The 16,441-nt window shown below is 39.3% G+C and overlaps 1 protein-coding gene across 6 annotated transcripts in view; it reads right to left on the bottom strand.

The window, feature by feature from the left end:
• Window positions 1–16,441, bottom strand: part of KDM4C (lysine demethylase 4C) — a 261,863-nt gene that overhangs the window by 131,056 nt on the left and 114,366 nt on the right. For 5 of the 6 annotated variants that reach the window (XM_069001135.1, XM_069001136.1, XM_069001138.1 and 2 more), the window contains exon 9: window positions 179–372. In XM_069001135.1, the coding sequence (XP_068857236.1) occupies window positions 179–372 (194 nt within the window). Of the gene's footprint in view, window positions 1–178; window positions 373–4,772; window positions 4,824–16,441 lie in introns of those variants that run through there. The other variant, XM_069001141.1, reaches the window with a different exon arrangement.

Below are 16,441 nucleotides of genomic sequence, written 5' to 3'. Positions count from 1 at the left end.
AACAATGTAGGCACACCCACGCAGCTCCAAGCCCCACCCCCTCACTGCTACTATGAGAAAATAAAATCTGTTGTGGCCAAAACTAAGACAGCATTAGAGGAAGTGGCCAAAAGGAAACAAAAAGGACATTGCTATCCTATTAAAGACAATTAAATAGACAGTAAAGAAACATAAATACCTCTTGGGAACGTTCTGTATTTTCCTTCTTCTCTGCAGCCAGATCTTTACTTCAGGTGTTGACTCAGGAGTTGGTTTTGTATGATCAATGGTATATAAATCCTTGCCCTGTTTCCACAGCTGGTATCTGTCTGGTTGAAACTTCCTCACAAAGACATCCATGGATATTGACACCATGTCTCTCCTACAAGTGCACTGCAAGACAAGATAGGAATTTATAAGTGATAAGTACTGGAATATGCCATAGTTTGCAGTTTTAAAAGTCCAGAACAGAAATTTCCACATGTAAATCCAATTCTACTTTAATCAATATTTTCCTCTTTCCATTGTCCTCAATTTTCAAGACGAAAGGATTACTCAAGAGAAAACACTATCTGAACAAATGTGTCACAATAGGATTCCCAAAAGTACTTAAGGACACTCCATCGTTTCATTAACTCCTAAGGGTTAAAACCAAAAAGAAACGATAGCACTTCTTTCTGCTCTATTAGCTGGTTTTGATAATTTTAAGCAAACTGCCATGCTGAATCCAGAGACTGCACACTCCGGAGACTGCACATCCAGAGACTGTCAGAGGCAGTGACATCACAATTTTACTTTTAAAATAGCTCATATAGTATCCTGTTCACCCAAAGGTCTTTACAAGCATTTACAGTCCCAGCACCCCACTCTTCAAAACATAAATGCATACAAGTACCACATCAAGCTATAGTTTTGCCCATTTTTTTTCTACAAAGAGTAAAAAGGAAGCAAGAGAGGGGAGTATTATGTCTAAGGTCTGGAAGGATGTGCTATATCCATGTAATCCGATCCACTGTACAGTGCAGACTCTAAAATCTCATGTAGTACTTTCCTCATCAATTTAAATCTAACCCCTGATTTTAATTCCCTAAAGAATTTTTGCGTTGTTTTTCTTATGCATCTGAGTGGAATATTTTAGATGTATTTGAATAGAATCGTAATAGTCATGAAAATGCAAAGGAGCCTCCACTTGAAATACTGTAGATGCTGAGTCAATTTTTAGACTAAAGTCATTGTGCTCAATACTCAAAAATACTTAACAGTAGGAGACTATATTAAGTAAATTAATATGTTGACAGCAGATAAACTATCATAGTGGATTAACCCTGGTTGACTGCCAGGTGTCCATAAACTTGTTCTCCCATTTCCCTTCCTCAGCAAGCAAGGGGGAGAAAATAAGATGAAAAACGTCACAGGTTGAGATAAGGACAGGCAGACCACTGACGAATTACCATCTCTGACTTCTCTTGAGGAAATTCTATTAATTTAATGCCAATTAATAAGAGATTATGACTGAGAAATGAGAAAAAAACTAAAACCCTTCCCTCACACCCATTTTTTAAGGCTTTACTTCACTCCTGACTGCTGTCTGCAGGGATGTTTCTTTCACATATTCCGCACTCCTTTCTCCCACAGCTGCTGCAGAGTGATTTTTATTCATTCTAAATTCACTATCATATGAATGCCACCAGAGTCACTGACAGGCTCAGCTTCATGCAGCACTAGGTTCATTTTGGAGTCAGTTGCATTTGGCTCTGTCCAGTGTGTGGACTCCTGATCTGTTCCAACATTAGCAACTCCTGAAGCAACCCTACACTACTAAAACCTTGCCAGAAAAACCTTAGCAAATTTTCTTCAAATTGAAAGCAAATTGATTGGCTAAAACATAGTCTTACATTAAAAAACTTTGGAAGAACTTTGCTGTAGCTAAATAACTCTGCTAAAGCACAGAACTGAGACAGTATTTTCTTTCAGGTAAGAAGAGATGTATCGGAAAACCTGGTAAATGCATGGCCTGGCTTCATGGTTTACTACAACTAGTTTTATGACATTTTTTTAAACAAGCTGAAACACACAAAGGACTGAATGCAACTTTCCTACTAGCTAGGTTTCTGTGAAGTGAATGCAAATTTATCTACTATTTCCATCTATCATTTCTAGTTCACTCTTCTTCCTCTTGAAATTCATAAGATACATAATGAAAAAGCATCTGAGATGTGTTAAAAATGCTTGCTTTCCTTTCAATATGTCAACATTTGATAGGCTGCATACTCACAACACTGCCATCTAATGGAGGATGGAATGGAAAGAAGGAAAAAAACCCACAGAAATTGTAATTTTATGCAGCTGCCTTTAATTATAGTTTTTATCCAAAATACCATCTGAAAGCTCCCTTTTCAAACAATATGCATATACACACATATATACACTCTGAAAAAAACTCAAACATATTTGAAATAGTATGTTTCATTCAGAGAATCCTTGATTGATCACAAAGAACAGTAAAAAAAAGCAATGAAGACACTTCTGTACACTGGAAACACGCACAGAAGTCCACAGTAATATTTTTAAATTTTAAAATTGAAATTTGTAACATAAACACAAGCAACAGTGGATTTTCTCTCCCTTCAATGCACAAAATGTTTTCACATTTAAGCCCTGTTGCAACAGACCAATAAGAAATTATAGTTAAAGACAAAATTTTGCTGTTAAACACCAAGACTTCCAGTGCCTTGAGAGAAAATAATTACTTAAGTAAGCACTGATGCATTAAGGAAGAAAATACATGAAGAAATAAAATGTATTCTGCGATGGAATGATAATAAGATACCAAAAGACAAAATAAATCACATCTAAATGGAACACAATTTCTGTCTTCAGTAATCTTCAATCAGTTTCCACTCCATTTTAATAGAACTACTGCAAAAGAATTAACAAACCCAGGCAGGTATTAGAAATAGAGTAAAATTTTTTTGAAGTTTTCAAACTTTTAAAACACACTTTTGAGTAAAAAGTAATGGAGTAACGTCATGCTCAAAACTATCACTGCCTGAAAAAACAGAAGACAGGCTTCTAGGCACTGAAGGGTAGAAATACCTGGAAGTATCATATCAGACAACATGAGCAGGTATGTTCTGAAAATAATTTCTATTCCTATTTCCTTGAATGATTCAAGAAGGAAAAAACCACCACAAACACAAAAACTGTTCCTCTGGTAAATAATCTGGAGCATCTTTCATTCTTCTTGGTGGTGGTGGTGGGGTGGTGGTGATGGTTTTTACTGGTTTTAATTCATTTCTCTTTTGACTGGCTTGTAGCTGGCAGTTATGTCGCTTACTGCTCTCAACTTGAAAAAGTGACGGAAATATTCTGTCTAAAATAAAACTAAATGTCCTGCTGTTGAAGAAGGCTCTTGGGACAACACAAAACTGGCATGTTCCTGTCTACTAAAGTACTCATAGCGATTTTTTTTTTTTTAAACTTGTGATATTTTTTAAAGTAAATGCAAAATCAAAGCAGTTGGACTACCATGTAAAAGGCAGCTTATGTTGCCATCAATAAATGTCACAGCCTTTGTACTGGAAACAATAATTTTCTATATGCAATAGAATTAGTTTGATACTTTTCAATCAAAGGCTAGGATGAGAAGCAGAATACTTAAGAAAATGAAAGTCCTTCATAATTCTTACTATTAAATTCTTATTATTAGCATCATTGGTGATACCACTACTGTGATTATTATTTATCCTGCCATAAATATACAGCTTGAAGGTAAGCAGTTCAACTAAAATTTATTAGTAAGGGCAAACCTTTACAAAATTATTTGGAAGAAAAAAGTTTTTAGCAGCTTTAACTAATTGGCATAAATATATGTGAGATATATTTGTGATATGAGAAAATCACCTAGGAGAAACATACATAGCCAAAAGAATTTTTTCAAACACATGCTATTTGTGAATGGAAAAGACAATAAATATTTTACAGTTTAAAAAAAATAAATAATTTTTTTTTCCATTTTGGACTCTGATTCAGGAAAAAAATAAGGAATATACAACAAACTTCTAGACTTAATTATTAAGACACAAACTTAAGCACATTCTAAAATACCTGAAGTACCTAAGAACAGTGATTATAAAACATATTATTTCATTAGGAGCCAAGTGCATGACTTATGGGTCTTTCTAGCCTTTCATTGTTAATATTTAACGATGAAAAGCTCTTTCATAACATGAATTACTGGATTTTTAAAACTGACATAAAAATACTCCATCTGTAGAGTATATCATATTTTGCTGCAACAGAAAGCAAATAGATGGTTTATTATTATTTGATTAGTAGTAGCGGAGTAGTATTTCTTAGTTGCCATAGTTTTAAGCATGGAAATGTATGTCCAGAGTCAAGTCTTTGTGATCTGCATTTTTATATTTTAGTTCAATGAAGTATACCTCTGATGTACCTTGTAAGATAAGAACACATGTCCTTGTTCACAAAAGCACCAAAACATTAGCTGTTATACTACTTAGTGTGTTAAAATATTTAACACACAAAGCTTAAATCTAAGGATTTTGAACATTTTGCACTAAGTATTGGATTTTGTTAACTAAAATGGGATTTTCATTATATCTGGAACCTATTTTAGTTTAAAGTCTTCCAGCGTTTTAATTTGAAGAATAGTAGTACTTCATTAGACTATTTTTTTTTCCTTCACTTACATAATCACACAATCATTTCAGAAAGAAAGCATCACCTAATTCACATTGCAACTGCACAATGTAGGTAAACTACACACCTGTGGAACATCATGTGGAGGCTACCAGTCACAGCAAACCATGGAAAGTTCTCTTCTTTGTAAAGAGAGAAAGGATTTTTACAAAACAGTCACAAAAGCAACAAATTAGCAGGATGAGGCAAGCATAAGGCTTATAACTTACTTTCTTTACATTCTGTAAGTCTCAATCCACAAAGCATGTCCTAAGATTATTTAATCAAGCTATTTTTCAGTGATACTCCTTCCTAACTGATTATAATGACTAAAGCTTTCTTCAGAGAACAGTGGCAGTGGCGTATATATTGCAGACAAACATTTTAAATAATTTAGATTCTTCTTACCAGCTTCAACTACACGCAATAGATTATTTCATGCACTATATCCCACTCTTGCAATACTTTAAATGAACCATGTCTAAACAATGTAAAAAATGCATTTTGATAGAAAACATTCTAAAGATGCCGTGACTGGAACTGCTTCCTGTGGACTACCTGTAGAAGTGCTTGATAGGTACTGCTTACTAGGAGGACAGGACTTAACAAATCTTGGTAACAGTAATTGTCCTTCGCTATAGAATCAGGCTGTAATGTATTTTCACACTAACCTTCTTGCAACTTGTAAGCAGTGTTGCAACTTTGATAGCAGTCAGCCATCTGTACGAGCATTGAGAAAGCAAGCTTTCCTTTGGTAAATCAAAGACAGTACACTCCCCTGACACATCCAGTCACACATAACAAAAACACAAATGCAAAACACCACTCTTTAAGGTCCTTTTTATATTATAGAAAAAAATTCCTAATAAATTCATTATTTGTATTCATATATGCATAAGCAAACAGTCGGAAATATTTTGAAAATGGTTCGATATTAAATACAAAATAGTGCCTTACAAGACTTTTTTCCTTAATTCCTATTTCTAATTTATTTTACACTTACACATAATGCCACCTACACATTCCTACAAAAAAAGATTCAGTTTGTGTTATGTAGAATTGATTCTATCAGCATCAGCTGCCATTGCAAAAATGTGGTCATTTTACTCCCATTCCTTCAAAAGCTGGACAACAGTAACAGTGTGACAAGACACAACTAAAGGAACCTCATATTTTCTTAAATATTCCATGTCACAACCCTTCTTCCTCTTTATCCTTCACTGTTATCTTTAACAGCACTACTCTTACTACTTGAAAGATTAAGTCACTAGCTATCCAAGTTTTTTTCTTTATTCCAATTTCAGTCTGTATTTCTAGCCTGAATCCTTCTCCTCCTCTGCTCACATTCACTTCTCTGTCCACCCCTGATGTCTGTACAAAAGAAAGAGCCTTTACCTCTCTGCTTTGTGTCCTTCTCTTAGCTCTCTGTTCTTTCCTTTCTTAGTACCTTTGGACTTCACTTTCTCAGATCCATAAAATGACAGCTTCTCTCCCATGTCTTGAACTGCCTACCAATTCCTGTATTTTAAAATGGAATGATTCTGAACATGTGAAATTAGAATTTATTTTGAAGAAATTAATCTCTAGCTGCAGCAGACCAGAATTAACCAATTCTGTAATAGCTCCTAAAGTAAGAAAACAGTCTGTGCAATTACATCAGTGCATATATATTTAAATGTATATATATAATTATAAACAATAACTTGTAGTTGTGCAATACCTAAAACTGACACATTACCATGTCACTTATCTGGTTCATACAAACATTACATTCATCATCATGGACTTACTAACAGAAAGTTTACTATTATCAAACATAAAAAAGAAATTCACAAATGACCCAAGTACAGTAATTCTGATAAATTGCATTATTCTTAGCTCACTAATTACAGCAAAGAGAGAGATGTAACATATTGTAGGGTAAGAAGACAATGCAACAGGATACCTAGTAAGGAAACATTCCTTCTCTATTCTCAAGAAATCAAAAGAAAATCAATAGGATATCAATTTTAAAATTGTAATCTAAGCATACCACCTGGGGAAAACCTCAAATTAGAACCTAACATATTGCAGATTAAAGGGGAAGACATACACCTGGTATAAGTAAATGGGCTGAGAAATAGGACTTTTTTTTTTTTTTTTGGATAGCTATTTATCAGTTAAAATAAACTGTTGCTCCATTGGATTATTTAAGGCCATTTTCTGGCACAATTAGTCTGTGTACCCTAATATCTCCAGTCAGTGTGACACAGCAACTCAAATTATTGTCGGGACTTTCAGAAGTCATTTTTAAATTCAGGTTTGGGTTTAACAATAATTGAAGATTCATGCCAATATAACCAGATGAGTATATGGAATTTTTTTCCCATGCAACGCAAATTTTTAGAGAGCTCCAAGTCTAGTTGCCACTATTAAAAACTATGGTTGCATTTACATATGGTAATGTTGACAGACTGATCATGTTGAAAATTGAAACACTCTTAGTGTATAAACCTTAGAACTGTTGGGCATTCCTCACTGTTGTCTTAAACACATGACAGAACATGGAGTAGTGACTTGTCCCTATATTAATAAAATTATAAATTATTTTTTAAGTTCAGAAAATATTTTTCTCTAAGTATTTGGAAAGTGTTCTAAAATTTCATTTCACATTTTTCTCAGGTTTTGCCTTTTAGCACCTAGTTCATTGTATTAACAGATGCTAAAGCCAGCAAATTAATATTATCAATGGTAAATCACAATACATAATGACTTCTGTCTGAGGGAAGGAAAAGAATGAAATTAAATTCTCATCAGAGGGAAAGGTTCTGGCTAAGTCTCATGTGAAGCATGTAAAACTCCATCACATTCATTAAGTTTCTCTAAGGCATATGATATATTCTTGCAAAAGCCTGGCTAATTTTTTTCAGGACTTAGATGCCCAAAATTCATCACTCACGTATATCTTGTAGCTTCTGTAAATCCTGAGTCAAACAGCAGGATGAATTAACCAGTTTTCTTTATACATCAATAATCTCACTGCTTGAACTGGCAAGCATTATTCATAACTGAAAATTCACAGATTATAAGACTACAAAAATTAAGACCAAACAGATTTATTTTAGATTTTCAATCTACTGAATTTTCTTTTTGACCAAAATGACTCTTCCATCAAGTTTAAGGCACCTCATTTGTACTTTTGCTCAGCAAAGTAGAAAAATATTTAGAAAACCTATATACCTTCCAATAAATAATGAAAAAAGGTATCATTTTAAACAACTTCCTTCCAAGAATTTCAGAATGCTTTGCAAATATTTGTGTTTCTTTGTCATAACACAGAAGAAGAAACCAGACTAAAGAAAGGCTTATTTATGGTCACAAGGCAAGCCACCATCAGCACTGACACTGGAATATATTCGACTTTCAGTTTCCTGCTCCAGATGTAAATCCTGATCTCTAAACTGAAGAGGGGAAAAAGCAATCATTTTTTCTGTTTTTAAAATAATTTTTTTCAAGACTCTCCCACCATTCAAATTCTATTAAAGAGTAAGAAAAACAAGAGCAGAAAAACATTAGTAAAAAAATTATAGGGTCCTACAATGTATTTTAAAAGGTAATAAAACATCAAAATTTTTTAATAATTTGCAGCTATTTATGTAGCTTACCCCTTAACCAAAGATGGAAAGGAAAGAAACTAGCTATGTCATGTTCTACATAACATTACGTTCTATTTGTATCTAAACTAAGCAAAAAAGTACTGCGATATCAAAAAAATACCCCAAACAACAAAATTTAAATGAAACAAAAACAACAACAAACCACAACAAAAACACACACACACACAAAAAGAAAAAAAAAAAACAAAACAAAACAAACAAACAAAAAAAAACACGCTCAAAAATCCCATAGCTCCGGCCCTCAACAAAAAAGAGGCAAACCTGCCAGGAACAATGCAAAGAAAAAGCATCCATTTCAGAGGAACTTCAAAAGCAGGAGTTTCTGTCAGTGTTAAGTACACCATGTGGCTGAGAACAGTGCTGTGTTGAGGCTGTTTTGAGACATTGGGAAGAGAGACTTTGTAACACAGGTTGTCCAGGTTTGAGAAGGTAGTAGAGGAAGAGAAAGTAGCACAAAATATCAGTAAGACAGAAACTCCAGAATCCTCTACAACTTTTTCCTCCAATAAATAAAAACTGCTTGTAAACCCCATTTTTCCAGTGAAGACACAGACACACACGCTCTTGCTATAAGCCATCCTGTAGGCCTATGAACTAAACTCCTCAAATGTTCCTATCAGGGTAGTGAAGTGGCAAACTGAGCACAAAAACAGTAACAACATTTAAGAATGAAATCTACTCACAACAAAACATAATGGCTACTATCTTGGAACGCTAGGTTCAACTATTAAAGCTGCTCAAATATACAAACTGCGAAAATAGTAACCAAAGAAGTGAAACCACAGCATTATGTATTTCACCTACCACACAGAGAAAAGAGTAACTAAACCAAACAAAAATTCATTGAATGAAGTATGCATTCAAAACAGAGTGAAACTACCCCTAGACATTTTTGGAAGAAATAGAGAACGTTTCTGTTGACTAAAGCTCTCGAACAAAAAACCAGACACACTGATGGGAAGCGAAGTCCCTTTTAGCAAGCCCTGGGTTATCAACAAATACATCATTGTCACCGAAGATCCTAGAGAAACATCTGCCACCAGTCATGGAAAATTGAACTCATTCCTAAAAAATATGAGTTTCCAACCAACAAATATGATAGACAAACAGAAAAGCTCAATGTAAATAGAGACTGCATTCAATTTAAACTCTAATGAAAAAAAATGACAGACCATTCAAAGCAACAGAATTTCTTTTCACTCAAGCAAAGAAAGAAACAAAGGAAAAATTATATTAACAATGCAGGCTTTTCCCTTCCCTTCTTTTTGTCAAATAGTTTTTTTTTAAATCACTCACCCTGAGTTCCTCTCATAAAGCTTTCATGAAAATGTATTTAAATCATCCTTATTATTAACTGTCACCAAGCTACTGTAGTGCTGCATGCTACCTGGAGTCCTATAATCTTTAACATTAGATCTTTATTGCAAAAGGATGTGCTTTAATTTTAAACGAGCTAAGACAAATTTGCTGCCTCAATGTAAAGTTCTGCAGGACACAGGAAACAACCCTTATCACCAGTTAGTTAGTAGGTTAAAAATGCCTTGTCTCAAACAGGATTTACATTTAGATGGACAAATTGTGGTACTTCTTAACACAAAATGCACAACTTTCTTAGTGAAGAGAGTCTCACTCATCAAAAGATTGCATTTTCATTATGTATATATTTATATATATACATACTTATCTATATGAAATATACTAGAGAACAATTGCTTTGTTTCACCCTGCAGAGAATATGACTGAATCCCAAACTCCTTCACCATTCTGCCTTTGAGAAGAATGAAAATTAAGTTTTACATTCCTGTTCTTCTTTCCTCTGGTCTCCCTTGAAGGAAAAGATAGTATTTCCCCTTTCATTGTACCTTTTAACCTAGGCATTCTTACTATTGCCTTATCACTTGTGTTTTTCAAAACTAATTTTCTTTTAACAATTTTATTTAAATGGCTGGAGAAAGGGGCCAACAGGAACCTCATGCAGTAACAAAGGAGACTCCAAACACTGCGCCTGGAGAAGAATAACCCCATGAACCAACAGTGGCTTGGCCAAAAAGGCCCAGGAAGAACACGGGCCAGCAGTGACTGCCCCAGTGCCCTGCCAGGGTCACTGGAAGTGCTGCCAGGCGGACAGGGAGGGATCCCGCCCTCTCCCCTGCCTGGTGAGGCCACACCTGGAGTGCTGTGCCCCGCTCTGGGCTCTCCAGCCCAGGAGACATGAGGAGCTACTGGAGAGAGCCCAGGGAAGGGCCACAAACACCGTGAAGGAACTGGAGTGTCTCTCCTACGAGGGAAAGCTGAGAGAGCTCGGACAGTTCTCCCTGGAGAAGGCACAGCAGCACCAGACACACCACAGGACAAACTGGGGGGTTTAAGGCCACCAAAAGACGTCTGACAGCTGTGGAGCGGGGGCTTTCCCCCTCTGGGATGTTTGTCTCGCTCACCAGGCCGGGTGCCGCAGGCTCCTGAACCTGCACACTTGGCCCAGTGTGAGGGTTTCAGCAGGACCCTGGGCCTGCACTGGCAGTGCCCCGCAGCACCACTGAGGGCTCCCAGCCACTTCCTCCTTCCCCGACCGCCTCCTGCAGGTACCCTGTGCCAGCTGAGTCCCCCTGGCCGGGCGGGAGCAGTGTGGAAGGGGGGTTTCTCCTGGAATGGGGGGCAGCGTGCCTGGGGGGAGCGGAGGGGGGGGAGGCACCTGTTGGAGGCAGCTGAGGGGCCGGTCGGCCACTTTCCAGTCACCTGCAAGGAGACCTTCGGGAGGCCCCCGTCTCCCCTCCCTGCCCCACCAGGAGACCTTCGGGAGGCCCCCGTCTCCCCTCCCTGCCCCACAAGGAGACCTTCGGGAGGCCCCTGTCTCCCCTCCGTGCCCTGGGGCCCTCTCTGCTGCCCGGCTCCTGGCGCCAGAGAAGCTCCGGCACTCCGCCCGTCTCTCGGCAGCACATGGCGCCCGGTGCTGAGGAGGCTCTGCAGGACAGCGGCTCCGCCGCGGCGGCCGGGCTGTGCCCCATCTGCCTGGAGGACGTGGACGACGCGGCCCACGTGGACACCTGCCTGCACACCTTCTGCTTCGGCTGCATCCGGCAGTGGGCTGCCGTGCGCGCCGCCTGCCCGCTCTGCCGCCAGCGCTTCGGCCGCATCCTGCACGCGGTCCGGGCGGACGACGACTACCAGGAGTACGTGGTGGGCCCGGCCGGCTGCCGGCAGAGCGCCGCGGCCGCGCCCAGGGTGCGCGGCACATCCCCGCACTGGCGCTACCAGCTGCGCCCCCGGCCCCGCAGCGATCCCGCTGCCGGGAGAAGGGGGCCGCCGGCGGAGGGCCGAGGGAGAGATCCGAGGACCTCTGACACCTCTGCCTGACAGGCTGCGCTCCACCGGCCCTGCCGGGGGACCTGCCATGCTCTGGGAGCGCGGCTTGTGGCCGTCATGCACTTGGAATGAATATCCAGCAGCTTTCCAGAGTGCGCGTCTCTCAAAACAACTTGGTATATTGCATGTGAACACACTAATTAGGGGGAGGTGTTACTTTATCTCTGCCTCTCTTTTTCATTACTATTATTATTAGTCATAATAGTATTGTTATTTTTTTAATTATTAAAGTGTTCTTAACCCATAAGGTTTAATCTTGTCTTTCCAATTTTCCTCCCCACTGGGGAGGGGGTGGCAAGTGGCTGCATGGAACTTAGTTGCTGGCTGGGGTTCTCCACTTCGTTGTGCTGGTGCTGGAAAATCACTGGCTTTGGGGACACTGAACAAAGATCCAGAAGCTTTTCAGAGCATGATTATCTCAAAATCAAAGAAAGCCACTGCAGGCAATGCTTTCCAGCAGTGTCTCATCAATGTAGGAAAACAAAAGGGGAGAATGTCTGGAATGTGCTGTGAACTTTATATAAATACTGCGACAGAGCCCCTTTCACTCCTACTCCCCAAGCCTTCCCTCTCCAAGCACCAGAGCATGGCTGTCCAAGCCCTGTGGCCATCAGCCAGGATGCCTGACCTGAAGCAAAGCCAGGTCCACAGATACAGGCCATGCTGACAACCCTCTCCCTCCTGGTGCCTCCACATCCAAATGAATTCAGTCATCCCCGTGTCAGAGCCCTCTGAGCCTTCCTCTGACACGTCTGTACAGCAGCAGCCCAGCTCCTCCAGCCCCAAACCCCACGGCCATGGCTGGAAGGCAGGAGAGGGCTGGGTTCAGGCTTCACAAAAGATACTGCTGGGGACCATCTGCTGACCTGCACACCTCGGCTTGGCGTTTTTTGGAGAGCGAAGCTCTAAACTCCAAGCATCCGGGCTTCGGGAGCCACCCAAGAAGCAAACTGCCATGCAAGCCAAGCCTATCTCTGCTGTGGGCCAGAACATGGGCTTCTCACCCCTCTCCACCTCCCAGTCTTACTGGGCGCATCCCAGTCCCCCACTTTGAATCCTTTCCCCAGATACACCAGCACCAGGCTTGAACATTTCCACAAATTCTTCAACAATCCCCTCTTGCAGTGTTGGGGCAGCCCCACAGACTCTTGTCCCACATCCCACATGGGTCCCCAGCCCTGCTGGCAGAGAGTCCCCACAGCCAGTGAGGCCCCAGTGCTGCATTCCTGTGGGAGCCATCTCAGCTTGGCAGGGAAGGGCCTGGGGACATCAACCTGTGAATGGCACTGGTGGTGTGTCCTGTGGCCAAAAGGCCAAGAGCCTCCTGGGGGGCACTGGGTGTGCTGCCAGCGGGACAGGGAGGGATCCCGCCTTCTCCCCTGCCTGGTGAGGCCACACCTGGAGTGCTGTGCCCAGCTCTGGGCTCTCCAGCCCAGGAGACATGAGGAGCTACTGGAGAGAGCCCAGGGGAGGGCCACAAACACGGTGAAGGAACTGGAGTCTGACCCCTTTGAGAAAAAGCTGAGAGAGCTGGGATGGTTCAGCCTGGAGAAGAGAAGGTACATGAGGATCTCATCACTGTTTGTAAACACCAGATGCAAGGAGTAAAGAAGAGGGAGCTTGACTCCTCTTGATGGAGCCTAGTGACAGAACAGGACACAATGGACCCACAGTGAAATGCACTGCATTTCATTAAATTCCATTTAAGCATGAGATGAAACTTTTTAACTGTGGCAGTGGGCTTGGACTGGGCAATTGTCCATACATTTCATCACCATCACTGGCCTTTAGTACCCTGAAGAAAATGGAAGCAGATGGTAATTTTTTCTCTGCCACCTCCGTAGGTGTACTCAGTTGTGCAGAATTAACCTGTCAAAATAAGGCAAGACCAACTACTGGACCCTGTACACTTCTAACAACAGCTATGATGAAGTTATCACTGATTACCTCCTATAAAATATGGATGAAAAATGCAGTTCTTGGATGGCAAGCTAAATGTATAAATGAAGGTCTTGACACAAGATGATGACCAGCATTCCTCTTAACTCAGATAATTTACCATGCCCCAGGACTGGGAAAATAAACATTACTTCACTGTGTTTTACTGCACTTAAATTTTTCAGAGAACAGTAAAAACAAAACACAATAACTCTGCAGCAATATCATAAAAGTCTATTTAACTTGTTTATATATTCATCAGCCTATAAAAGAGAATGAGAGGCAAACTAAATATCAGCAAGTGTTACAATAGGTAAGAATGCATACGAAACTGATCTGAGGAGCTCAGGCTCATCACTATGTAAGAAACTGAAAACCATTTACTAGGGTACCAGAACTCCTTGCCATGTTTTTGGTTTAATTTATTTTATTAAACCAGTCTATAACAGGAATTGTCTCAATCCATTACTCTTTGTCTTACTAGTGAAGCTAATATCTTCAAATACCAGTATAACTTGGAATAAAAGCAATTACTTGTCATTACCTATTCAGAGGTAGGCTAGATGGTGAAATTACTGATCCAAGAGTATCCTGTAGCATCAAACACTGCACTGACAATAAAAAATATGCACATTTGGGAGGGGAAAAAAAAGCAAAAAATAAACCAAACTTTTTCTGATTTTTTTTTGAGATTCACCTTGTTCTGCATTAGATAGGACCAATACAGAACAGGAAAAAAGTACAGAACAGGAAATACAGGAAAATGAAAGATGTTCGGTATTGCAGAGCATTATTACCCTATAGAGTGGGACACAAAGAGAATTTCAGAACCAAAACCTCTGTTAATCTATGTAAAAGAAGAGATGGCCACATACCTCCATGGTCTTTCTCCCACACTCCTACATCCAAGCAGATCCTCCAGCCATCCTCCAAAGCTGGGAAGGTAGTATGACCAGAGATATGTGTGGTTGCAAAGCATACAAGTATCACCACTTCCTTGATGATGGTGACTGCACCATTAACATCTTTATACCAGCTTCTATACACTGACACCACCACAACTCCTTGGCATTAGGAGGTTGGGAACATACGTGTTCAGACACTTTTGTCTTCATCAGTAAACAGTTATGGATGACTTTCAACATGCCAAGTGTTCTTACACTAAAACCTCTTTCACTATGTTTTATTATTTTTAACTCTGCATACAATTAAACTAGCTGGCAAACTTTTTAAAACACCTTCCTCTTATGGGTAGGGCAAAAGGCTGTATAAATGGAGACAGAAGGGTTACAGACTTCTTTAGAAAGAGTTAAAATGCAGTGAGCATTTGCCAGAAATGCTGATCTTATGTAGCATACAGATTCAAAAGGCATCACACTTAAGACTAAATTAGGACAACTTTGCTCTTACCGAACAGTATGCTTAGTTTTAGCTCTTTTCCTTTTTTATTAACCAGAGCACAACAAAAAATATGTGCCATTTTATCATTATTCCTTTTGGGTGGTTGTAAAGATAAAAGGATCGTTTGAGATCTATATGCCTTCTTTCAACAATTACTTTCTTAAGTAATCAGAATTGCCATCAGCCAATTGTTCCTTATGTTTTGACACAAGATCAGGATTCTGCTTGTGAGAGCAACAATATGATGTGCTGCTTATTCAATTTTCCTGCCAAACTAATAGGAGATCTTTTCCCACAACACTGCAAGAAAATAAAGAATTTCTCTAGTCATAAGGTCTAATGAAAGTAATGAAGCTTCTGTAGGAAAAACCAAAAATTTGGCTACCTTCATGTGAGTTAGGCCCTAAAACAGATAAATATTTCATTAAGAGTGATTGACTTTGTAAAGACACTCAGATGATCAGATTTACCTCTTCATAAGCAGTTTATCTAGCATATTAAATATCAGTATTTTTAACAAAGGATTTTGAAAGAGTGTAAAACCCTAAATACTGCATTTCCAAAGCTGCCAGATCCTTAAGAATATTTTAATCAGATAGACACAACACATTATACATGGGTTTCACATTAGTGTGATTCTTACTTAAAAACTACAAAATGTATTCTTTTACTGATTTTTAGTCCATTTAAAAAATACTTTTATCCTACCTGAAATAAATAAAAGTGGTATTGAAATTTAAAGTCTTTAACTTCAAAAGATATCTTATTTGCATTTCATGCAAAATAATATTATATCACATACCTTTCCCTCTGAGAAACCTCTACAGGAGGGTTGATTTGGCAGGGACAGAATTGGTAAGAGTGAACAAACGGTCCTGTATGATATCCCAGTTGCCTTTTAATCTGTGATAAGTCTACTAACCACAGAGAACATGCCAAAACAGTGAAAGAGATTTCTGCATCAACTCTGTATTAACTTCCACCTGTTCAATACATTTCTATGAAATGTTCTATGCCCACTTGCAGCTAGCCTGAAGTCTATCATTAAACAAGCAAGCATCAGATCTGTAGGCTGGCAGGCAGTGAAGACCAATCTCAGATAATTCAATCTCATTCTAGCCAATTGCAGTTCTGGTTTAAACAAACATCACATCTGTATGTTCTATGCAGTGACACCCTCCTCCCCTCCGCCCCCGCCAAAAAAAAAGTCTGTAAATAAAGAAGTGCAAAAGGAAATCACTATATGCAGTTCTTTTATTTATGCCTTGAAAAATGCCTTTCTATTGTGATCTGTTAACTGTACAGAAGATAACTAACAAATATGTTCTACATTCATAAATAGTTCGGGGCGGGGTGGGGGGAAGGAAAGAAAAACAAAAAATGTCAAGCAGTACCTTTCCATT

This window comes from Aphelocoma coerulescens (assembly GCF_041296385.1).
Source record: "Aphelocoma coerulescens isolate FSJ_1873_10779 chromosome Z unlocalized genomic scaffold, UR_Acoe_1.0 ChrZ, whole genome shotgun sequence".
Classification (NCBI taxonomy): domain Eukaryota; kingdom Metazoa; phylum Chordata; class Aves; order Passeriformes; family Corvidae; genus Aphelocoma; species Aphelocoma coerulescens.
This window is presented reverse-complemented; position numbering and strand designations above follow the sequence as displayed.